Source organism: Mirounga angustirostris, unplaced genomic scaffold, assembly GCF_029215605.1.
Source record: "Mirounga angustirostris isolate CCGP_5_RB_7025 unplaced genomic scaffold, mMirAng1.0.hap1 SCAF_12, whole genome shotgun sequence".
NCBI classification, from domain to species: domain Eukaryota; kingdom Metazoa; phylum Chordata; class Mammalia; order Carnivora; family Phocidae; genus Mirounga; species Mirounga angustirostris.
In genome coordinates, this window is record NW_026991720.1 from 105,497,431 (window position 1) to 105,521,966 (window position 24,536).

General features: G+C 60.5%; 1 protein-coding gene across 8 annotated transcripts in view; it reads left to right on the top strand.

The window, feature by feature from the left end:
* Positions 1-24,536, top strand: part of CAMK2B (calcium/calmodulin dependent protein kinase II beta) — an 80,547-nt gene that overhangs the window by 15,883 nt on the left and 40,128 nt on the right. For all 8 annotated transcript variants that reach the window (XM_064575561.1, XM_064575563.1, XM_064575562.1 and 5 more), the window contains exons 2-3: positions 8,679-8,773; positions 22,780-22,839. In XM_064575561.1, the coding sequence (XP_064431631.1) occupies positions 8,679-8,773; positions 22,780-22,839 (155 nt within the window). The remainder of the gene's footprint in view (positions 1-8,678; positions 8,774-22,779; positions 22,840-24,536) is intronic.

The following is a 24,536-nucleotide window of genomic DNA, read 5'->3' on the forward strand; positions in this document are numbered from 1 at the left end:
CAGGTGTGCGCCACCAAGATTCAGGTGAGGTCACGGCTCCGCGGTCACATGGTTCTATGATGATTAACCGTGTTTTAAAAATACAGAAGTGTTTATAGTAACTTGTGGGCAGAATGAGTTGGTGCTCTCTGTCTGAGCCCCGAGCAAGATGGAGGCCCAGGATGTGGCACCCCGGCCTCGTCCCGAAACCCCCACGGCTGGAGCCAGGGTGGGTGTGGGCGTCGGGGTCAGGCCCGGCCCGCTCTAAGCCCGCTCTGCCCGCGGGAAACACGGAAAGTCTAGTGCTTCCAGGAACCTCTGTGGTCCTCGGTCCCTGGTAATTCAGGATGGGCTGCCCTCTGCCTGTGGGCCATGAGGGTTCGCCCGGCAATTACAGGCAGCACCCTGTAGCGCTTGAATGGGGCACATTGGGGGTGGGGGCGCCTGGCACCCCAGATGTGTGCAGGAGGCTGGTGAGGCAAGGCTGTCTCTCTGTGCCTCTGGACGCAGGCAGGGCCCGGGGACACCGCATGCCCCTTTCTCCGCATCTCCCACCCACCCTGTCCTCGCAGAGTGGACATGGGGACATGCCAGGGAGGGGTGCAGGCACCCCCCAGGCAGGGCGAGGGCCCGGGGTAAGACGAGGCAGGGTGGGTGCCACCATCACGCAGGTGCGGTGAAGGTTCCGGGCCTCTGCAGGCCTGGCGGGGCTTCCCTGTCCTGTCCCAGCGGTCACTGCGTCTGCACCTGGCCCCCGGCTGATGACCAGCTTCCTCGGCGAGCTGGAATCCCTGCTGTCCGGGTTCTGGGAGCGAGGAGGAGCAGACGCAGGCCCTGCCTCTGCAGTGTCCAAGTGCATTTTAGGGGACAGAACAAAACGCACCTTGCTGCCTCCCTCTGGAGCGTGTGAGGAACCTGCCCCCTCCAGGTGGGGCCCCAGGGGCTGCCCGCGGTGAAGGGGTGATGGCCTCCCGCAGAGGAGCTGCTTCAGCTCCTAAGAACACAGCCCAGATCCCACCGACATGGGGCTGAGGTGCAAGCAGGCAGCTCGCAGGGCGAGAAGTGCAAGCTCCTGGTGGAGCCCCAGCCATGCCGCCTCACCGAGTCCACCGCGGGCTTCAGGCACACGGACGCTCCTCCCGGGTGGCCCAGCCGCCGGCCTCCAGGCTCAGCGCTCCTGCTGCCGGGGACATAGGCCCTGGGAGCCGTGGGGCCCTGGACTGGCTGAGGCCTCCCCGCGCCCGCAGGAGAGGAACCTCAGAGACACAGCACCTCCCGCCCCACCTCTGTCCTTATTTTGGTCTTTGCTTGATGCATACCCAGTGCTCGGGTTCGGTCCGTGGCTTCGGCAAGGCCCCAGTGTGGTTGTGGCTGGACATTCCTGGAGGGTGTGGGTTACCTGAGAGAAGGGGGGGAAGGACAGCGGCGGACGGAGGTGGTGAGCAGGCAGCATGCAGGAAGCCTGGACCAGCTGGATGGAGGGCAGGCCTTTTATTTCCTTTTCTTGTCTTAGCAAATCAGCTGGGATTCCCAGTATGATGTTGAAAAGGAGTGATGGAAAGGAACATGTTCGCCTTGTACCTGATCTTAGACGAAAGCATCTACTGTCTCTCCAAAAGTATGAGGTTAGTTGTAGGTTTTTTGTAGCTTCTTGGTAGGGACTAAAGTGTGGCCCACCCCTCCAAATTCAGAGGCTGAAGCCCGAACCCCCAACGCGACTGTATTTGGAGATAAGATCTTTAAGGTTAAGGTTAATTGAGGTCCTAAGAATGGGTCCCTGATCTAATAGGATTCGTGTCTTTATACGAAGAGACACCAGAGAGCTCACCTGCTCTCTCTCCATGCGCCCCCACCGAAGAAAGGCCTTGCTGGCATACAGGGAGATGGTGGTCACATGCAAGTCAAGAGAAGAGAGCTCATGTAAGAACCCAGACCCTGCTGGACTTTGATCTTGGACCTCCAGCCACCAGATTTGTGAGAACATAAATTCCTGTTTTTTAAGCCACGCAGACTGTGATATTTGGAGATAATACAGTGTTCTTTATCAAGTTGGGATAGTTCTCCTCTGTTCCTAGTTTGCTGAGTTTTTATTACGAATGGATGTTGGATGTTGTCAAATGCTTTTCTGCATCTATTGATAGGATCACGTGATTTTCCTTTTAAATCAGTTGGTATGATGGGTGATGTTAGTTGGTTTTCAAATGTTGAACCAGCCAGCCTTGCGTACCAGGGATAGATGCTCCTTGGCCATGGCGTATAATCCTGTTTATACATTGTTGGATTCTATTTACTAATAGTTTTTTGAGGATTTTTGCATCTGTTCATGAGAGATATTGGTCTGGAGTTTCCTTTTCCTATAATGTCTTTGTCTGGTTTTGGTTTTTGGGTAGTGATGGCTTCCCAGAATGAGTTAGGAAATATTCCCTTTGCTGCTTTTTTTTTTTGGAAGAGATTGTAGAGAATTGGCATAACTTCTTCCTTAAGTGTTTGGTAGAATTCACCAGTGAACCCACTGGAACCCACTAGACTATCCATTTGGTATTCTACCAAACACCACTGGTAGGGCCTGGTACCTTCTGTTTGGGGAAGGTTATTAATTATTGATTCAATTTCTTTAATAGATAGAGGCGTCTTCAGATTGTCTATTTCTCCTTGTGTGAGTTTTGACAGATTATGTCTTTCAAGGAATTGGTCCATTTCATCTATGTTATCAACTTTTGGGCATAGAGTTGTTCATAGTATTCCTTTATTATCCTTTTAATTTCTATGGGATGAATGTTGGCCCCTTTCATCTCTGATATTAGTAATTTGTGCCCTCTCTCCTTTTTTCTTATCCTGGCTGAAGGCTGATCAATTTTATTGATCTTTTCAAACAATCAGTTTTGGTTTCATTGATTTTCTCTATTTCCTGTTTTCAATTTCTTTGATTTCTTCTCTTTTATTACGTCTGCTGCTTACTTTGGATTTAATTTGCTCTTCTTTTTCTAGTTTCTGAAGGCAGAAGCTTAGATCATTGATTTTAAGTATTCTTTTCTACTATATGCATTCAATGACACAATTTTCTTCTAAGCACTGCTCTTAGTATATCCTGCAAATTTTCTTAAGTTTTATTTTCATTTTCATTTAGTTAAAATATTTACAATTTTTTTCTTGATATTTTTTTCTTTGACCCATGTGTTTTTTGGAAGTGTGTTGTTTGATCTTCATGTATTTTGGGGTTTTCCAGCTATCTTTCTGGTTTTGTTTCCAATTGAATTCCACTGTGATCTGAGAGCAAATTTGTATGATTTCTCTTCTTATAAATTTGTTAAGGTGTGTTTTATGGCCCAGAATGCGGTCTGGGTGGATGTTCATGTGAGCTTGAGAACAACGTGTGTTCTGCTCTTGCTGGGTGAAGTCGTCTTGTCGATGTCCAGTAGATCCAGCTGATGGATGGTGCCGGTGAGTTCGGTGATGGCCTTTGCAATTTTCTGCCTGATGGGCACGTCCGCTTCTGATGGACGGTGTCAAAGTCTCCAGCCATGATCGTGGATCCATCGACTTCTTGCAGTTCTATCAGTTTTTGCCTCGTGTAGTTTGACACCCTCTCTTTCAGTTCACATTAAGGGCTGTTATATCTTCGTAGAGAAATGACTGCCTGATCATGGTGTGAGGCGCCTCTTTATCCTGGTAACTCCCCTCGCTCGAGTCTGCCCTTTCTGAAATCAGTATGGCTGCTCCTGTGTTCTGCATCCCTTTACTTTTTTGTCCTTGTGATAAAAGACACATAACACAAAATTTACCTTTTTAACTGTGTTTGAGCGTCCCGTTCCAGGCGCGTGAAGGACATCAGAAGTGCTGCATATTGTCTCCCCAAAGTAACTCTGTCCCCGTTAAATAGCCCCATTGTGTTCCACCCCTCCAGACCTCGCTGCGCCGCTGGGCTGGTGCCCGTCTCAGTCCCGCCGCCTCTGCTGCCTTGAGCCCTCCGGGAAGCTTCTCAAGGACATCTTAGCCTGGGACCCAGGGGAGCGCAGCTGTGCTGGGGAAGGGTGCTGGCCCTGGGCTGTACTGCGGGAGGTGGCGCGAGCCATGGGACTGAAACCGTGTCAAGGTCGGGCGCTCCTCATCTGGGCGGGACTGTACCAACTTGGTGTGACTGCATGAAGTCCCGATATGCTTAGTCCCCACCGTGCGTACTTAGCCTGATCTCGTCAGGGCATGCAGCGCAAGTGGCCAGGCGGGGCCCTGCTGGGTTCTTCCTCTGAGCTGCGCCCACAAGACTCCAGGAGAAGCCACTGCTCTGAGAAGTGTTTGGGAATGTGTCCGTGGGTGCGCTGTGGACACCGGCTGGCTGGCCGGTGGCGTTTCTGTGCTGCCTTCACGTTTCTTACTTTGTGGAGGTCTTCTTCCCTCAAAGACTAATATATATCTCGCACAACTGCTTTTGCGTCATTATCCGATACACGTGTGTGGTCAGAGGGTGGATAATATTATTATCTTCACTTTATAGATGGGGAGACAGTCTAAAAAAAGAAAGTCAAACCACTTTTAAATGACAGTCCCAGGGCAGAACCCAGTCTTTCTGACTCAGAGTAGACTACTCTTCCCTCTAAAGGCTGAGTCTCAGAGGCTTAAAGATAAATTGATATGGTACATTGGTAAAGGACAAAAGCAAATAGGTCCATAAAATGATAAACAGCACAAATTGGCTATTGTTAATTGGATGCTAATTAAACACAACTAAAAAGATATATGTCACTGTAGGGTTTGGCTTGGCTGGGAGAAGTAGAAGTCAGAGGGTAAGAACTTCCCACGGAATCCCAGCCTACTTGACCTACTGCTTTCTGCCCATATGTGCGCTTCATCCCCTTCCTGGCACTTCACCTACTCCTTTTCAGTGTCATTCATAAGATGTCTGTTGCTGGACATCAGTGCATCTCATAAGTTTCAGAAAGGGGTCAATATTGAGGCCCTCGTGAGACTTCTTGAATAAGATTTCTATGGTGAAATAATTAGGGAAAGGCTGCACCTCATACTCCCTAGTTGGACACTCCTAGTACAGATGACCATATTAAAGGCTCTGAGAAGTCCTGCAATAAAAAAAAGAAAGGAAGGGAGGGAGGAAGGAAGGAAAACACGGTTTAACTTACTAGTTCTCAAACTTAATTGCCTACAGAGCCCCGTTTGTACCTACCATCTGTTAACTTCCTGTGGAGATAATACTTGAGGAACATCATTTGGGAAATGTTTGTCTGGTGCACACAGTGGTGCATAAGGTAGACTTGAGGGCCAGTGTGTGTTGGGAGTTGAATTAATGGTGTCTCCTCAAAATTCACATGTTAGAGTGCTAATCCCGGGATCTCAGAATGTGACCCCCGACAGGGTCGTTGCAGATGTAATGAGTTAAGATGAGAACATCCTGGTGTAGGATGACCCCTCATCTAATATGACTGTGTCTTTCTAAAAAGGGGAGATTTGGACAGAGACAAGGACACAGGGAGAATGACATGTGAACATGAAGGCAGAGATCAGGGTGATGCTTCTACAAACCAAGGAGCACCAGGGATCTCCAGCAAACCCCCAGAAGCTGGGGAGAGGCCTCCGCTGACCCTCCCCCACGGCCTCAGGAGGAACTGGCACCTTGATCTTGGACTTCTGGCCTCTGGACCTGGGAGACAATACCTTTCTGCTGTTTAAGCCGCCAGCCTGTGGTGCTTGGCTAAGGTGGCCCCAGGACACTTGGCACAGCAGGCCCTGGGCAGGGCTTTAGTTTCTTGCTGGGGTTCAGAGGTCCGGGATTCCGAGGGCCTGAGAAAGGCCAGGGGTGGACACTGGGGCAACCGAAGGGCAAGCATTTCCATCACTGGTGGTGTAACTTGTTGCAAATCAACAAATAGCCCAGCTCTTGTGCCTTAATAACCCTATGGAAATAACCAAGATGTTCACGGTAGGCCATTTATGAGGAGGGAAATTGGACGCATCCCGGATGCCTGCGGATGAGAAAGTGCTCGGCGACCCCTGGAAGGAATGCTCTCTGCTCCCAAGAGGACAAGTCATGATCCAGGTCAGAGAGCGGGGATTGTGTGTGAGGTGATGCGCAACACGGAAGGCAGTCCACAAACCAGGCTCTCGCACACGTGGCTTGCGTGGATGCTGCCCAGGCCACGGGAATGTGGGTGTTCACAAATAGGATGAAATGTTGTCCATGCTGGTCTCCAGCCAGGCTTCTTTAGGCCCGCTTCCCCGTTTCCTCCCTCAGTGGGCACGGTCCCCAGAGTGAGAGCCATCCTATCGGTGGGGATGGGCCGCCCTCGTGGGCCTGGGCCCTGGATGTCACTCCTGCAGCTGGACCTGGAGCTCCTGCCCAGCGGGACACATGCTCGCCCAAATCCTGTTGGGGACCCAACCCCAGGGCAGGGGAGGCAGGGGAGGCTGGAGAGGCTGACACACCCTCCTGGCGTCCCCGGGACGGTATCCTCTGCTAAAGCAGTTTGCAGTCACCACGCATCATGCTGTGGAAGAGTTGTTGAGAGTTTTCTAGAGGGAGGAGAAAGCAAAACATGAACAGCAGGTGGGACTCCACCAACAGGTCACGAAGTTGGGGGCACCTTCAACGTGTTCTTTAATCTTGTTTATTCCGTTTTCTGCCGGAGGCATGGATTATGTTTATTATTATTGTCATTATATCATTATTATTATAAGCAGGAAAATACATAAAAAACGGCAGTCTCAGCCCTCCCTTTCATGTAGAAGTTAATGTTTTCCACCCAATTACTTAAGTCAAGATTGAAACTATAAAAGGGACAGGGACCCCTGTCCCTTCATTCCCAAGAGCTCATTTCAAGCAGAGATAGGGAAAGAGCAGTAAGCTGACACACAAATAAATAGCAGCTTGATTGAGTTTAAATGAAGGAGAATGAACAAGTGAAGGGTCTCCCTGGCTGGTGCGTCGGGCTGCGCCTGGGCTCTGGCCGGGACCCCCCTGAGCTGAGCCTGTCTGGGGCCGGCCAGGCCCGGGAGAAGGGCCGGGTACAGTCTCAGGCGGGTTTCCGATCACCCACTTGGGAGTCTGCAGTGGGAGATAAAACTGTAGGACCAGCAGGTGCTTCTGCTGCCGGCCTTGCCTGTTCCAGAAAGATCGTCTCGGCGATCTGCCGGCGGCCGTGGGCTCAGGAGGGCCGTTTCCATCCAGAGCGGACCCCCATCCCCGACTGTGGGGTGCCTTTACCAAACAAACAACGGTTTTGTCCTTTCCTTTGACTCAAGGCTTTTGGCTTTGTTAGGCTGTAAACTTTGAGGCCCCGCGGGAATACAGCGGCCTCTTGCAGGGGCTGAGGCCGGTCCGGACGGGGGCCGTAGCTAAGGTCGCAGCGGGGAAGGCCCGTCGCCCGGGGCACCGGGGGGCGGGGGCACCCAGGCGGTGGCGGCTGGACCTCCGACTCATTCCGAAGCCCGGCGAGCCCGCCGCTCAGCAGTGCAACCGAGCCCGGGCGTGGAGGGCGGAATGAGGCGGGGAGTGGCCCGGGTGGGGGCGGCCCGAGAGAGGCGGCCGCCGCTGCCCCCCAGTGTCTGCCCTGAAACCGGGTGAGAGCTGAGCCGCCCGCTGAGAAGCAGGGGCAGGGGCGGGAGCAGCAGGGGCGAGGTGAGTGGTTGACAGGGGCAGGGGGCGGGACTGGGAGAGGCGGGGGCGGGGATTGAGGGGCGGGGGCGGGGCCGCGGGGCGGGGCGGCGTGGGGCCGACAGAGGGGGCAGGGCCAGTAGAGGCGGGGCGGGGCCTCGGGGGCGTGGTTTTCAGGGGGCAGGGCGGGCCAAGGGGCGGGGCCGGCAGAGGCTGTTTCCGTCCGGGCAGGTGGGCAGGTGCGCAGGTGGGCAGTGCGGGCGGAACAGGGAGGGGCAAGTCCTCCCGGCCAGGTGCGGCGGGGAGCCGGCGCTGTGGCGGCCACAGGTGATGCGCGTCAGGGGCAGGTTGCATGTGGCATTTTGGGGGCGGGCATGTGGGGGCAATTCAGACACTGGAGGAAAGCGCGGGCGGGACCTTGCTGCTGGGGCCACAGGTCGGGCAGGGAGGAGAGGGAGGTCAGTGAGGACGCGAGCCCTACGCCTCTGCGCTGACGGGCCCCTGGCGGCCTGCTGGTTCACTGCGTCTGCCCCGTGGGACGAGTGGGCTTGCCTGTGCGGATGGAGAGGAAGGGGCGGCCCCCAGAAAGAGCGAGAGACTGGGATGGGGCCGGACTGCGGAAAGCAGGCAGCATGAGTGAATGGGGGGCATCTGCGGAGGGGTGGAGGGCGCTTCCTGAGGGGCTGAGGCCGGGGGCGGGGGCGCCCTGAGCAGAGCAGGAGGGCACTGGCATAGGGGGCCCACCCCCACCAGGCTAGGCTCAGGGAGAGCCACAGTCAGCAGAGGTGAAGGAGCAGCGGGTCCCTCCTGCACTGCCTGGAGCTAGGCCGGTTCCCGGCTCTGGGGAGGACTTGCTGGGCCTCACAGTTTGGTGCAGGGAGCCAGAAGACGCATGCTGGGAGGGCCCAGGCAGGTCCTCGGTCCAGCAAGGACCACAAGGCCACGGCCTCGCAGGCGCCCAGGACGCAGGCCAGGAGCATCTGGTGCCCCTGCACCGAACAGATCTCTGCCCAGGCTGGGCTTTGGGGTCGGGTGCTGGGTGCTCACAGGGACATTAATTGGCTCTCCTCTCTCTCTCTGTCCCCCATTTCCTCCCCAGGGGGGCTTTCTCTGTGGTCCGGCGCTGTGTCAAGCTCTGCACCGGCCATGAGTATGCAGCCAAGATCATCAACACCAAGAAGCTGTCGGCCAGAGGTAGGCATGGGCTGTGTCGGCGGGGGCCGGGCTCCTGCAGGCCCAGAGCTCAGCGGGACGTGAGTGGTGCCTCTGGCCCAGTGGGGCCGGCAGCAGGGAGAGGGACCCATGCCCTCAGACCGGGGCTCACTCCTTGACTCTGGTTTCGGGGCTCACGGAGGGCTGGAGGTGGGGGCACTCGGAGGTCTGAAGACTTCTAGTGACCGATGCTATGGGGCTGCCGGAATGACCCCTCCAGGTCTTCCGCACCAGGGAACAGTTTGCCAGCGCAGGGCAGGGCTCTGGGTCTGCAGGGGTGAGTGTGGTGCTGGGCGGGAGTCGGCCCTGGGCACGCGGCCTCACCCTGCCCACCTTGCCCCTTTGGAGCCTTTGCTGGGTGGCGGCCCAGGCTGGGCACGCAGATAGAACCCTGCCCTCTTGGGGTCCGACAGTGCTCCGTGTGGTGGGGGTTCTACCCTGAGCAGGTGACTCTGAGTACAGACTCAAGGGGGCGAGGGGCTGGGATCTGGGGCAGGGATCCAGCAGGCCCCCCAAGGGACCTTTAGCACCAAGGGACCCAGCCTGCTCTGTGGCCTGGGGGGTCCCATGGGTCTTCCGACCCCAGGGTCAGACAGGAGGAGGCCGGGCGACCCCTGGGCAGAGAGAGTCAAGTTAAGCCCCTGGCCTGGTGCTATCTCGCCTGCCAGGGGACCCCCAGTTAGTGTCTAGTCATGAGTCTGAGCTGAGAGGCTCCTTCTCTGGCCAAAGAGACACTGAGCTTAGCAGTGCTGGCCTGGATCCTGCCTGAGACTGTGGGGTCCAGTCTGTGGGGTCTGTAGGTCAGTCCAGTGGCCTGCCGGGCATGCAGCTGAGCCCACCCTGTGCGATTTCTTCAGGCCTCAGTGTTTCCAGGGGTGGGCACTCCTGTCCCAGCTCACGGTGAGGGGCCTGCAGTGCCCAGGTGGGTTAGTCCCACGTCCTCAGTGCTTGCTGTTCCTGTTGGGGCCCGAGGGCCGTGCGGAGGGTGTGAGCAGGGAAACTCTGGGCAGATCCAGAAGCATAAGCTCCCAACGGTCCTTTGAAGACAAAGGACCGTTGGGAGCTGCTTGGGGGACTGTAGTGGGCTCTGCTGGCCTCGGTGGCCTGGCCGTGGTGGCCAGGCCGGGAGGGGGAATGCCATGGATCTCCAGGTGACTCTGTGAGCCAGGGCAGCCCCCGGGCACGCGTGCCTGGACGAGGTGCTGCTGCGGAGCGTGTCCTAATGCATGCAGGCACGCACACACAGTGCTCCTGGAGCGCAGGGGAGCTCCCGAGGTCCCTGACACTGGGTGGGGGCACTGGTGGGTGCCGGCTTGCAGTGGTTTGGGAGGATATGTGTGTAGGTGTGGAGTCCCTAAGGCAGGAAGAACATAGGCTTGTTCCAGGCCACAGGAGGAGAGGGAGCCCCCCTCAGATGTCCCCGAGACCGGTGAGGGGGCCCCTCCCACGTGCCTGGCACTGAGCACACATCCACATGAGCCACCGCAACTCCATGTGTGGGGCGTGAGCACAGGGGAGGGCACAGAGCAGTAGGAGGGTCTTGAGGGATGAATAGGAGTTTGTGAGGCTCAAGCAGAGAAGGATGTGGGTATGTTTCTGTGGAATCATGCAGCTCCTCTGAAGTACCCTCACCCCACACCGGGGGTTCCCCCAAAGTGTTCTACAGGTAGGGAGGGTCAGGATCAGCAGAAGCCTAAAACGCAGGTGTGTTGGGAGAGTACCACTTGCTCATTCTGCCCCTGCAGGAGCGCACCTGCTCGCCCCTTCCTGACCAGACGGCCTGCTTTGCTGCCTCTGTGTCCCTGAGGCCAGGTCCCTGGAGCCCCTGACAGTGGTGTGGCTGGGGAGCCGTGCAGAGCCTGGGGCTCCTGTCGGCCCTGCTCCGGGCCCGTGTCCTTGCTGGGCACACCTGGGATGGGTGGCGGGAGCAGGGCCGCGGCCAGGGCCTGTGGGGAGCCAGAGCGGCTGGCCCGCCCCGTCCTGCCTTCCCTCGGGGTGGGGCGGGGGGGCCCTGCTGCTTTGCCCTCCATGCTCAGACCTCTGCACTGCCCAGCACTGGGGGGTCTGGGACATTTTTGTTTCCTGTGTCACTCTTCATGATGGAAAATTTCAAAATCCCTAAATATAGAGAAAGTGACAGAATGATCCCCCAGCTTCAACAGCTATCGACTCTCAGCCAATTTTGCTCCATCTGTAACCCCCCCGCCCCCATCCCGCAGCGCATCCCAGACGGCCTGTCATTTTGCACATGGTGTTCAGCATGTTTCTCTGACGGAAAAGCAGTCTACAGACAACTGGTCGCCTCCCCTGTGCGGGGATCTAGGGGGTCCTCGGACCCTCCTCAGCCCCTCCCAGCCTTCCTAGCTGAGGGGCCAGTGGGAGGGAGGGGACAGGGTCTCCACGTGGACTCTCACCTTCGTGCTGTGTGTGGGCCAGCGATGGGCTGGGGCTCGGCACCCCCCGCCCCCCCGTGCCTCAGTGTCCCCAGCCCTAATAGGGATAAAATTACTGTGTGCTTATTTCCAGCCATGCAGGGAGTAGCATGCTTAGGAGTGGCCTGCAGGCACAGTGCTGCCCGAGACCTCCCCTCTCTGCCTAGCTCCCCTGCTGGCCACCCAGCCTGCAGGCCCCAGGCCCCCTCCTCCATGAAGCTGCCTGGGCCTTCCCGCACAGCTCGGAAACCCCCAAGCCTGAAGGCATCTCGCCACTGACCGCTTGCTCCTGGAGAGCACTTGCGGCTCTGGGCCCTTCCTGCTCCCAGCCCCTCTGTGAGGCTGCTGGGCTGGCTTCTGCAAGCCCCAAGTTCTCGTCTGGCCCTGTCTTCTCCCTCCCACGAACTCTCCGCAGGCCCTTGGCTTCTTCCAGTGCCTCAAACCCCTGGGGCCTTTGCATGTGTGTGCTCTCTGGAAACGCTTTTCCCCAACTTTCCGTTGGTGGCATTTCCTCGGACGAATCTGCCCTCGGCCTCCAGTGGAATCTGGGACCCAAGCGCCCCGTTTGTACTTTAGGGCTGTCTTTCCCACCAGACTTCCGGGCCCTGTGGGCAGGGCCTTGATCTGCTCGGTTCACCGCCATGTCTCCCACACCCTGGTGGTGAGCGCTCCAGAAATTGGTATTGAGGGGATGAACACATGCTTTGAGTGGACGCATTTTGACAAGGGGCAAGTACGGTGTATGCTGGAGATGGGTTAGGCTCCCAGGTGTGAGGCCAAGGTGGGGACGGGGGTGGAGGGTGTCTAGAGGGTTGACTGCAGCGTTGGGTCTGCGGGGTAGGCCCCTGGTCATCTGGACGCCCAGACACCTGAGCATTGGGGAGGTGCATTTCTGTGGAGGGGAAGCAGGGAGGCAAGGCCTGGCGGCCACTCTGCACACATACCCCACAGGATCACAGTGTCCTGAGCAAGGGCTCCCAGCCTGCTCTGTGGCAAGCGCCAAAGCGACTCCCTTGCCAGGAAGCCCATTTCCGAGATCTGTGCCCAGCTGTCCTTCTGGGAGGAGGGTGGAGAGGGGGCTGCGGGCTGTAGGGGCTAGAGTGTAAAGCTTGCTGTGTCATTGAGGAGGGGACTGTGAACAGAATTACTGAAGTACTGTTAACAAAAGCAGTTCAAGGGAAATTAATTGGCTGGGATAAGGTGGTCGTTGGGCACGAGAGTCTTAAAACCACGTCTTGTTGCCCCCCCCAACCCCCCACTCATTGTCGGCACCAAGTGGCTGCTCTTGGGGGAAGTTTTGCTGGCTTTGGAGGGCATGCTGCGGGCATGAGCCCAGAGCACCCGGGAAGCAGGGGATGGCAATGACCCTGGGCGGCTAAATGTGGGGGAGGAAGGACCTGCTGAGGAAAGGGGCCTGGAGCAGCGATCGTGCCCTGACCTTCAGCAGCACCGCATCTTCATGTGGCTTCTCAGTGACCTTCCTCACCCCCTGAGGTCGGGCTGGGCACCGTATTTCACAGATGAGAAAACCAAGTCCTACCGAAGCACAGACTTGATCAGGTACCCAGAGCTGTGCTGAGCAGAGCCTGGGGCAAGGCCAGCTTTAGGTTTCACCCAGCTGAGGGGGCTGACTGGGGTCAGGCATGGGGCTGACCTCACAGGTGGGGCTCACAAGTGGGGTTCCCCTCATGGGTGGGGGGCGATCTCTAGATGAGGGGATTGAGTGAGGAGATCGGGCCTCACCTCTGGGCCTCCTGCGACCCCCCAGCTGATGCCCAGCTCACCCCCAGGTCCCTTCCTGGGTCAGCTGGGCAACCCTCTCCCTAGGGTCCGTGTGGCCCCATGTGCCTTGGGGCGCCCCTGCGCGAAAGCATGATGGGGAGGAGTGAGCCCGACCCCCTCTCCCCAGAGAAACCTGAACCCGCCCAGGCCCCCTTCGCACAGCGGGACCGGGGTTTTGCCGCCGCGGGGACCCCCCATGACCTGCACAGCCCGGAAAATGACCCGGGCTCCGCGGAACGGAACTGGGTTAACGGAGGACGCGGCGCCGCATTGCAGGGGCGGCTGAGCATGCGCGGCCGGCGCCCCTCCCTCCCTTCTCCTCCCCTGTGCTGCGAGTGGGGGACCCCTCCCCACCGTCCCCTCCCCTCCTTCCTGTCCCCCCCACCTCCTCTCCCTTCCTCTTCCCTCGTCCAGACCCCTCCACCTTCCCCTCTCAAACGGTCCCCTCCGGGCTCAGAACCCCTCCCCTCCCTCTGCTCCTCCCTCCTCCCCACTCCCCTCCCCTCCCCAGCTCCGGAACAGCTTCCCTCTCCTCTGCTCCGGCACCCCTCCCGACCTGGGCACCCCCTCCGCTCCGCTTGGAACCCCCTCCCCCGCCCACCCCCCCTGGGGCCTGAGCAAGGGCCTCAGAGCGTAAGCAGGTCCCAATTTCAGATAAACAATGTTTTTTTTTTTTTTAGAATAAGTATGTCTCAGACCCCCAACCAACTTTCAGTCCACTCTGCTGTCATGTTGAGGATCCAGGGGACCCTGGGCAGTGGGAGGGGTCCCGCGGGGACTTGGAGGGTGGGTGGGAAGGGGGGGCCTCTCCCTCTGCGCCCTCCCCCTCCCAGCCCCGTCTCTCAGGTTGTGTTGGGGGACGCTCATTCCCATGTCAGAGGAGGAGGGGGAGCACCGCGGGAACAGGCTGGGTTGCCAGATTTAGCAGTTACACGTGGATTTCAAATAGACCAAGAAAAAAAGTTGAATACAAATGCGGCCCAAATCGAATGGGCCATAGTTACACTAGAAAAGGATTGTTGTTCGTCTGAATTTGGGACATACTTATACTAAAAAGTTCTTGTTGGTTATCTGAAGTTCAAATTTAACTGGGCATTTTGTGTTTTATCAGGCAGTTGATAAGAATAGCTTTTTGTGATTAATTCATCAACCAGATAGGCTGAGTCAAAGCTTCTGAAAATGGGGGTGGGGGGAGAAGGGCCCAGGGCAAGGGCAGAGAAGGAGCTGAGGCCAGGCCAGGGGGGTGGGCGGTTCCTGGTGGGCTCACAGCTGAAGTGGAGAGCATGGCCACCTGCGGTTGGGGTGACTCTGGGGTGCAGCCGCGTTTGTGAAGGTGGAGTCAGGCCCCCGGGGCTTTGGGGCCTGGAGATCTGAGTGGTATCTGTGCTCCTGGAGCTCAGAAAGCTGCGGTGCTCCCCACCCACTGGGTTGTGGGGGGCAGGGGGGGTGAGGGGGCAGTCGGTCCCTGGAGGTCTGGCCCAGGGTGGTGATTGGGAGGGTCAGCAGGAGGGAATGTCTGTGAACTCCTGTGCCCTATGGGGTGGTTTTATCAGCCCTGTCCTTCCGCAAATCTGAAGGGACCCTTCCCGGCACCCCTGCCCATGCCCACATGCGCCAAGAGCCCCCTGGAGGTGGGTGCAGGCTCAGAAGGGCAACTCTAGGTCTGAGGACCCGGGTTCTGGCCCCAGCCCTCTCGCTCAGTGGGTCCTGGGGGTCTTGCGGGCTCTGGGTGTCATCTCTGAGTAGGACTGCGACGGGTGAGCCCTGCACCGTGGGGGCCGTGCCCATTCGAGGAAGGCGTGCGGTCTCTGCTCACGCCAAGAGCATGGCCCAGCTGTGCGGCTGAGGCAGGATCAAGGCTGCTGCTGGGGGTGGGCTGGGACGGGACCCTACCCTATAGGACCTGTGGCACTGGGGCTGGGCAAAGAAGCAGGGAAGGAGGCAGCCACTGGGATCTCCCATCACCACACCCTCCTGTCCTGGAAGGTGACAGTGGCCCGTCTTACAGCTGACAAAACTGAGCATTCCAGAGGTTAGTCACCACTGGTGAGGGTGGGCGTCCTGCCCTGCGGTCACGGGCATGACCCAGCACAGGACCCAGATCCCGGACAGCTGAGACGGACAGCAGCCTACACTACCCAGGCTCGGAGCCCCGGGAGGGCTGCACGTCACGCAGGCCCGCATGCTGTCCTTGGGGACGCGTGAGCAGCCTGGGCTGCCGGAGGCAGGCATCGTCGTGACGAGAGAGTGGAGTCCCTGGTCCCCACAGCGGGATGTGGTCAGCTTCTCTGAATAATTCCTCTCTGGCAGGGGGTAGGAGGGCACTGTGCCCCGTGCGCCCGGGGAGGTGGCTGGGGCGGGGGGACCTTCCTTCTCTGGCAGCCGAGGGGCAGGAAGCCCACAGCCAGGTTGCGCTGGATGAGGGGCGGCACAGCTGGGGCCCCACGTTCAGGCCCCGTCTCAGAGCTGAGCTGCGCCCATGTTGGGTGATGGCTCTGGGCCTGAGGAGGGAGTGAGGAAGGCCTCCGTCCACGGGAGGCCAGCTGACGGCGGGGAGGGAGGGCTCTGGGGGCCCAGCTGCCACCCAGCCCCACGTGGCCCGCAGACAGCTCCGAGGCCGGGAGCTGTCGTGTGGGGAGGGCCTGGTGGCTGTCTTTGTCCCCGGGGCAGCTGCAGGATGGCAAAGACACCCTTGTGGGGTGGGGGAGCTGCCTGACGCTGGCGCAGTAATTGCTGGTTGCCGCGTTGCCTTTTTAAAACAAAACGCGCACAGAAGTCCGCGAGCGGGGGCATCTTTTCACCGTCCTCCCTCTGCCGGCACCCCGGGGCGCCTGGAGCAGGACGGGGTGCCCCACAGGAAGCACCGCGGGCTGGCGGGGGCCTCACCCCCCACGGCTGCCCGCACGTGGGCTCTGGTGCTGGGTCCCCCCGGTGACAGCCCGGCTCCACTCCCCCCCAGCCTCCCTGTGCCCCACACCCCATGTCAGAGTTGGGGCGACGGTCATCACAGCTCTACCTGGCGGGAGCCCTTGGCAGCTTTGGGGGCCTGTGCAGAGCGCTAGTCCCAGATGGCCCGGCAGGACCCCGAGCTGCCCCTGGAGTCTCCCCACGAGCCCCATCTGCAGGCTCAGGCTGTGGAAGCTCCAGCTTGGGGACGTCCTTCCTGAGAGCAGTCTCTTCCCCGGCAGTTGGCAGTTCAGCACCCAGACAGGACGCCGTTAGCAGGACAGAGCCGAGGTGGGCGCCCCCAGTGTGAGCAGGTGCAGCCGCTCCAACCCGAACTTGCCTGCCTTCCTGACCCGCTCCTTCCCCAGGCCACCCCCCCCCAGCTCCTCGAGACCCTGCAGGTGTGAATGTCCAGGACGTCAAGCAGCTCAGAGCCCCAGGGGGGCCAGCCTGGTTTCCCCAGCTCTGTCCCTGGGGATTTTAAGAATTCGGGAACATGAGAGTTACAGGGTGGGTGCTGCATGGAGTGGGCCTAGGGCGATGGGTGATGTGGATATCCGTGAGCCTCCTGAGATTCTGGAAGGCTCCCTCTTGCCATCTGATGGTGCAGGCGTGGAGATGGGTGGGAAAGCAGAGGGACCTCTGAGTGACGTCCCAGGGCCCAGTGCAGTGGGTCACCTGGGGCGACAGCTTCTCATCTATGTTCGCTGAAGCCCCCGGTGAGGGGAGTGGGGACACCTGCCAGTGTCTGGAATGTCTTGTGGGATGGGGCTGGTGGAGGGAAGCAGGAAAACAGGCCAGGTGCCCAGCTCTGCAGGGCAGGCTGGGAGTGGGGGGATGGAGGTGGGGGCAGGACTGGGGGCCGGGGCCTCCTGTCTGTCAAGTCCTCTCCCTGGGACCGCCCCACCCTTTTCCACATGGGAAACGGACTCGGAGCGAGGCTTGGCTTAGTTCAGGGTCCCCATGTCCAGTGTCCCCCATGGCCACCAGAGGCTGGCACACAGGCAGTCCCCCAGCTTGATGACCCTGGTTTGGGCTCCCTGCTGGTTTAGCCTGGAGGGAGCAGGAGCCTGAGCAGCCCAGGCCTGCGTGGCCAATGGCTGGATGCAGGATGGGATGAGGGGGCCGGCTCCCCCCGGAGGCTATGGCTCCCCCAAGTCCCCTGAGGTGGTCAGCACCTGGCCTCCTCCTGGGGGGCAGGGGGGGGAGCTCTGTCTCTGGCAGGTGCATGGCTCCCAGCCGACAAAGAGGCAGCCAAGGGCCTGGGCTGCAGCCAGACTCCCCACGGCTTTGCCCACCCCTCCACGCCACCAGGCCCCCCCAGTGCTGGTCCACATCTCCACCTGGGGCCAGGCCACGCACACACTCCCACACCCTGTAGCCTGAGGGCTGGCCATTCTTCTCTCCTGGGGCCTCAGTGGGCACTCATGTGTCCATGCAGAAGTGGACGCTGACCCTGGGGCAGGGGCCGGACCTTGACCCAGATCCCCATGGGCTCCATCCAGGAGCTGCTGGACCTGGTGGGGCCTCCTGGGCAGCCGCTGCCGTGGCCTGTGACCTCGGCCGACTTCATGACGTGTCCCAGCCTCCCTGCCCCCAGGCATGAGCCTTCTGCCGTGCCTGCGTCCCCGGGTCATCCTGCGGACAGGGTGGGGGAGCTGATGGAGCCCCGGATGCCCGCGGGGCTCCCCAGTGAGCACAGCCCGCCCATCCCATCCCAGGGGTCCTCGGGGGTCCAGCGGCTGCCCTCTCAGCCCCCGCCTCCTGCCAGGCCGTGTGTACTCTCCGTGCAGGACTTCATGTCCCATCCAGCACGACTGCTGGTTTTTCCCAGGAGGTGGCCTCGCTTGTCCCAGGCCAAGCCTCGGGGCGGGGGGCGGAGGGCGCGGTGGGGGGCAGCAGGTCCTCCTGCCAGGTGGGCCTGTCCCCCCTCCCGTCCCTCCTCCGCCTGCACCAGTGCCTTGCGGGCGTCCTTCTGCCCCTGACAGCTCGGCTGCGGCTCCTGGCAGCTGGTGAGGGGCCAGGCGCCCACCCACGCCCTCCTGTCCCCCTTCTCCTGGCACCCCCCCACCCCATCTCTATTCTGAGTCACCCACAGCCGGGGAGCGGGTGGGGCTAGCGGGACTGGTGTCAGGGCTGGGAGGGCTGCATCCCTGCAGGGCCATGAGGAGCCGCAGCCTGGGGTCGTGTCCTGGCCTTGGGGACTGAGTGTCTCTGTGCACCCGCTTCAGTGACCGGGACTGCTAGCCACAGGCATTCTCTCCCACTTGTGGGTACAGCCTCCCACCTCCCTCGGCTTCCTGACTCCGTTTGGGGTGACCCACCCGAGGGGCCCTGTCTGGGGAGACCCTGCCTGGGGGAGACCCTGCCTGGGGGGGCCCTGCCTGGGGGATACCCTGCCTGGGGGATACCCTGCCTGGGGGAGACCCTGCCTGGGGGGGCCCTGCCTGGGGGGGCCCTGCCTGGGGGAGACCCTGCCTGGGGGAGGCCCTGCCTGGGGGAGACCATGCCTGGGGGAGATCCTGCCTGGGGGGGGCCCTGCCTGGGGGAGACCCTGCCTGAGGGGCTCTACCTGGGGGAGACCCTGCCTGGGGGAGCCCTGCCTGGGGGAGACCCTGCCTGGGGGCCTCTACCTGGGGGAGACCCTGCCTGGGGGAGACCTTGCCTGGGGGGGCCCTGCCTGGGGGACACCGTGCCTGGGGGAGACCCTGCCTGGGGGGCACTGCCTGGGGGAGACCCTGCCTGGGGGAGGCCCTGCCTGGGGGGCCCTGCCTGAGGGAGACCTTGCCTGGGGGAGACCCTGCCTGGGGGGGCCCTGCTTGGGGGAGACCCTGCCTGGGGGAGACCTTGCCTGGGGGAGACCCTGCCTGGGGGGGCCCTGCCTGGGGGAGACCCTGCCTGGGGGGGCCCTGCTTGGGGGAGACCCTGCCTGGGGGGGCCCTGCCTGGGGGAGACCCTGCCTGGGGGGCCCTGCTTGGGGGAGATCCTGCTTGGGGGCCTCTACCTGGGGGAGACCCTGCCTGGGGGAGACCCTGCCTGGGGGAGACCTTGCCTGGGGGAGGCCCTGCCTGGGGGGCCCTGCCTGGGGGAGACCGTGTCTGGGGGGCCCTGCCTGGGGCACTTGCTGTGTGGAGCTGGCTGCCGTCTCCCGCTGCCATTTCTTGGGGCATTATTGGAGTGAGGTGGGTGAGGCCTGCTGTGTACGTGGAACAGACAGCACCCACATGTGGCCACGTGTGGCAGGTGCCTGTCCTTTCTTGCCCCTTGGGGCCCCTGCCCATCTCCCTCCTGGCATGCCAGTGACAGCCCCGAGCAGCCCCTGCCTCCTCCCACTCGCGGGGGGCTCCTGGGGTCTGGGAAGTGCTGTCCCCGTGGGGGGTGGCCCGGCTCTGCCGAGTCCCCTGTCCCCAGGGCTCACAGCACAGCTGCACCTGCTCCGTGTGACCCGGGACCTACGCGTGTCCCCTGGGTCGTGGACACAGTCAGTGCTGACCTTGCTCGGGTCTTCAGGACGGAAGAGGGCAGAGGGGCCTCCCCTCTCTGAGGTGGGGTTCCCAGAAGTTGGGGGAGCAAGTTTGCCCTCGCTCCCTGGGCCCCCCACTTCTGTCCCCACCCTGTCCATGGAAGACGACCTCAGAGCTGCAGTCCCTGCGGCTAGTGCATGTGGGGGGGGGTGCAGGCTGGGTCTGACACGGAAGACGGGAAAGGAGACCCTTTCTGGGGGCGGGACATGTGGGGTGTCGGCAGGGCAGGCTCTTGGGGTTCTTGCATCCTTAGCACAGCTGCCGTGTGTGCTCTGTGACAGGTGCCAGGGTTCCCTAACAGCACACTAACCTGGGGGGGCGGGGCCGCAAGCGGCAGGTGCGGGGCCGCAGGGCAGCTCCAGGTGCCCCCGCCACTCAGGACGCCTGGCCACAGCCCTGGGAGGGCCCTTTTGAGCCTCACGGCTGGTCTCAAGGCTGGCCTGGTCCCTTGGACTGTGCAGCCCCCACGGCCCTAGCAGGCGCCTGGTGAGCCCTCCTGGGGTAGCCTGCTGCCCGCCCAGCCAGGACGTCGTTACAACGGACATGGTCAGGAGGGGCGCTGGCTGGGGTCCCTGGGGTGCTGGTGGGCCCTGGGCAGGGCGGGTCCCAGCTGCACCCCCCAGGCCTGCTCAGTGATCGCTGCTGTGGTGTCTGAAGTCCCCACAGCCCCTTAGGGCGGCCAGAGCCCCAGGAGGGAGGCGGGTGCAGGGATGAGCAGGGGCAGCGAGGTCCCGGGGTTCATCAAGATCACTGGCCCATCCCACACCCTGCTGCCCGCCGGGGAACTGGGTGAGCTGCAGGTGTCCTTCCTGATCCAGCTGACAATTTAGGGCCGGGACATGCTTCTTGTGGACCAGACTGGGTTAAATTTGACTCACTTCACTATGACCACGACGGGGTTCGTGATGTTAGTTTGGAAGTTAAATGATGGCTTGGGCCCCGTTGCAGGAAGGAATGAAAGCTGTGGGCAGGGTGAGGAAGCTGGCTTCGTGAGAAGGGGGACAGCTTCCCTTTCCCATCCCGATTAGGGAATATCGGCTTAGACGATTACTTTCCGGGCAGATGTCACCGTGGCAGGTTTTCGGAACATGCCTTCATTAGTCCATGGCTTTTGCTCATTGGAGACGAATCAAACCCTTTTTTAAAAAACAATATCTTGTCTCATTATAAAAGGAACACAAGATTGTTGTCAGGGTTGGGGGAAATACCAAGAATAAAGTAATTTATTGTTTAACAATCCCGTCATTCTGCCTCTGAGGGGGAAGTGTGGTCACGGCCTGGATGCGGTGTGCACGTGCGGGTCCTTGGGGCTCGTGCGTGGTGAGACTTCGCGTCACAGCCTCTCCCCACCCCGTGCGGCCGGCCTGACAGCGAGGGGGACGGCTCGGAGGGTCAGTGACCTGCTGGGGCCATGGGTGGGTGCCGGCATGTGGCCCGGTGGCCAGGCTCCCCTTCCTGGTGCCACACAAGTGATTTCTCTCCCCCAGTGCGCTCGGCAGTTGGTCAGTCTTTGGGATGGGGCTGTGCCCTCGGGGACAGCTTTCGGGAATAACATACAGTCTTTTCTGTATTGCTTACTCCCCAAAAGGGGGTTCCCACGTGCATTTTTCTCCTGATTTTTTTTTTTAAGATTTTATTTATTTATTTGAGAGCGAGAATGAGAGAGAGAGAGAGAGAGAGCATGAGAGGGGGAGGGTCAGAGGGAGAAGCAGACTCCCCGCCGAGCAGGGAGCCCGATGCGGGACTCGATCCCGGGACTCCAGGATCATGACCTGAGCTGAAGGCAGTCGCTTAACCAGCTGAGCCACCCAGGCGCCCTCTCCTGATTTTTATGTCTGAAAACGACCCCGGCTCCCACCTCCCCACCCCCCTGAGCTCTCCCTGCCTGGGCTTCGCTCCACCCTGGTCCACACGCGGAAGGGCTTCTCGGTTGTCATGCACACGTTGGGGGAGTCAGCTCTGACAGTCCTGGGACGGTTGGCAAATTCGGAATACGGACTGCAGGTTAGGTTCACGTTCTGTATCGCGTTCGACTTACGGCACTGAGATCGGGCCAGAGAGCGTCCTCGTTCTCAGGACATGTTCACAGGCTGTCGCCTGGTAGGAGCACGTGGAGCGTGGGGCTTCTCTCAGATGCTCAGGAAAAGTAAGTGTGTGTAAGGCGTAACGTTCCCGCTCAGGAAAGGCACGTGCGTGTTTGCAAGTCTGTCCCAGCCCAGCACTGTCACATGGCCCTGGGAGAGCTGACCACAGATGAGGCAGCAGAAAGACCTTCTGGTGCCTGGGTCTGTTCCCCCCAAGCCCAGGCGGGGACCAGGGCCCGGCAGGTCTGGGGAGGCCTGCGGAGTTTAGTACGTTTGCTGCACGCCACAAAGCCTTCCTGATTCACCAGGGATCGGCAGACAGAGAGCACCCACCTGCTGGTGCAGTAACGTGCTCCCCAGACCCTTGCTCTGAGGGGCTCAGCACGTGCAGGGCTGGGTGGGGGCTCAGGACCCCTGGCACCCGCTCCCTGGGCGCGTCCAACCCTGGGGCAGCTGCCATCCTGACCTTGGGACCCCCCTGCCTCCAAGGTCTGGCCACACATGTGTGCCCAGCGACCTGCGTGTATTGATCTCTGTGAAAGAAAGCACATTTTGGGTCTTCCTTTGTAAGTGGCTTGTTGACTCAGCCTGTGTAGGGAGTTGGGGTGGCGTGCCCGCGCTGCCGATGGGCCATTCTGTTATGCAGCTGTAATCATGTTAGTTCTGCATTCTCTAGTCAATGGAAAGGTGGGTTTTTTCAGTAGTTTGCTCTTAAAGCCTCCATCAAATTTAAAAATCCTCCTGGTACCCTGATTGTGTGGAATAGAACATTTCTGATAAATGGCTCAGTCCTTAGAGGCCCAGCCTCTGGAACAGAAGCGCTGGCCTCGAGGGGCAGGGAGGAGGGCCAGGAGGGCCCCCAGGACCTCCTCCAGCCCCACGGCCACCGACGAACACGCTCGGCTTCAGCAGGAGGCTCCTACGAGTCTGGAATTAGGACACATAAGTGAAGGATAAATTGGGGCTGTCAGCTCTGCCGTGAAATGTACAGCACTTTGTCCTCCCGAACCCCCTGGGGCTCCCCGCCTCTGCCTCCGTGGGCCTCTCGCCACAACACCAGGCAGCCTGTTCCCGCCCCGGCCCTGCCGGCCAGGACCCGGGCGGTCGGCGGGCACCTCCCGGGCCGTGAGTGTGTCTGGCACCCACTGGTCTTGGTGCTGGGCCCGGGGGGTCATGGCTGCTGGGGCACGAGGTCACACCGTGTTGCTCTCTGTCCGCAGATCACCAGAAGCTGGAGAGAGAGGCTCGGATCTGCCGTCTTCTGAAGCATTCCAACATCGGTGAGCAGCCCTCCCAGGGGCGGGCGCGGGGGCCCCGTCTCTCTGCCCCATGGCCAGAGGCTTTCTCTGCCGAAGATCACGCTTGCAGAGGGACACCCAGAGGCCTCGTTTTCCTTCTCCGTAGAAGTGTCCCCACCCTCAGGCACTTGGCAACGGCTCTCCCTCCTGACCGGCGGGGACCCTGGGGGCTCTGGGCAGCCCCCCGTGGCAGCTCCGCCTGGATGGGTCCCCGCCCATTGCTCTAACTCCCAGCTGTGATCCTGGCAGAAACATTCTGTGGCTTCAGAAAAGCCACAAGACAGCTCAATTAAGACGAAAAACGGTTGGAAACGGAAAACCTCAAAGGCCACGCCAAGCGCCGTCCTGGCCTGATGTCTGAGGTCTGGTTCTGGAGAACCACCGCTGTCCCCTGCTGGTCCTCGCCGCTGCGGCCTGGGACGCTGGTCCCGGCAGGGGCTGCGGAGGCCCGGGAGCCTGGGGCCTCGGCCTCGAGGACGGTCGCCCTTTTTCTGAAAGCCCAGATCCTCCCCCTTGTGCACCCACAGGCCCCTGGAAGTCCGCTGGGCCTCCCGGGCCGCTCGACCTCCACGCAGCCACATGCCTGCCCCTCACCCCAGCGGCTCTGGGGTGTTCCCTGCCTGCTACCCTGGGGCGCAGGTGTGTCCTCCTGCCTGCCCTGCTCCACCACCGGCCCTGTAGGGACTTCTGAGGAGCCCCCCGCGGGAAGCAGCTGGGAGGCACTGACGGGCCGTTGGGTTTGCTGCCTCGGGGGGTGCCCAGGGAGCTTGTCAGGGTGGAGTCTGGGCCCCTCCTTCCACGGTTCCCACTCAGTTGTGCCAGGACAGGGCCCAGGACTCTGTTTAATAGGAATGGCAGGCCGGGTGGCTCAGCCACTTCTGGAGCCCCTGGCCTGGGGGATGCATGCCACTCCCAGCTCCCAGGCCAGGGCCTCAGCCTCGGGGAGCCCCAGGAGGCTGCAGGAAGCCTCAGCCAGCCCTGGGAGCTCTGCCTGGAGGCCCGTGGCCCTGTAGGACCCGTGGGAGGGGCGGTGAAGGCAAACCCCCCACTTCCTGGGCAGCCCCCCCCGTGCCCACAGGCGGCTTCAGCCCTGGGCACGGGCCTTTACTTCCAGCTTTTCAAGCTGCGTGTGTTGCACCCACTGGCATGCAGGGTCCTGACTCAGAGGCCTGGCCTGGGCCTAGGAATTGGAGCTTCACCAGTGTGCTTGGTGATTCCAATGCCGGCATCCACAGGGACCCCAGCCACTCTTCACTGGCGGGGTGGGGGCGGGGTGCGTGGGCACACGGTGGGCTTCAGTCCGACCTTCCACTGCCCCGGACACCAGTCGCCTGCTCACCCTCACCACCACCCCAAGTCTGCCCGCCTCCCTGCCTTTGCCAGCCCCCTTCCCTGCATCATCTGAGCACCAGCCGAGAGTGGGTCAGGAATTCCCTTTTAATAGGGGAGGACCCAGGTGTTCTCTGGGTTGGTGTTTTGTGACAGTTTTTCAAAAGACATCTCCTTTCCCTGCCTGGATGCCCAGTGTTGTTCCTGGTCAGTTATGATCAGTCCCTGAAGTCCTCATAGCAGCTTCATTCCAGAACACGGGGAGGCAGAGCTGAGACTGGGGTGCAGAGGGAACATTCCAGAACATGGGGAGGCAGAACTGAGACTGCAGGGTGCAGAGGGAACATTCC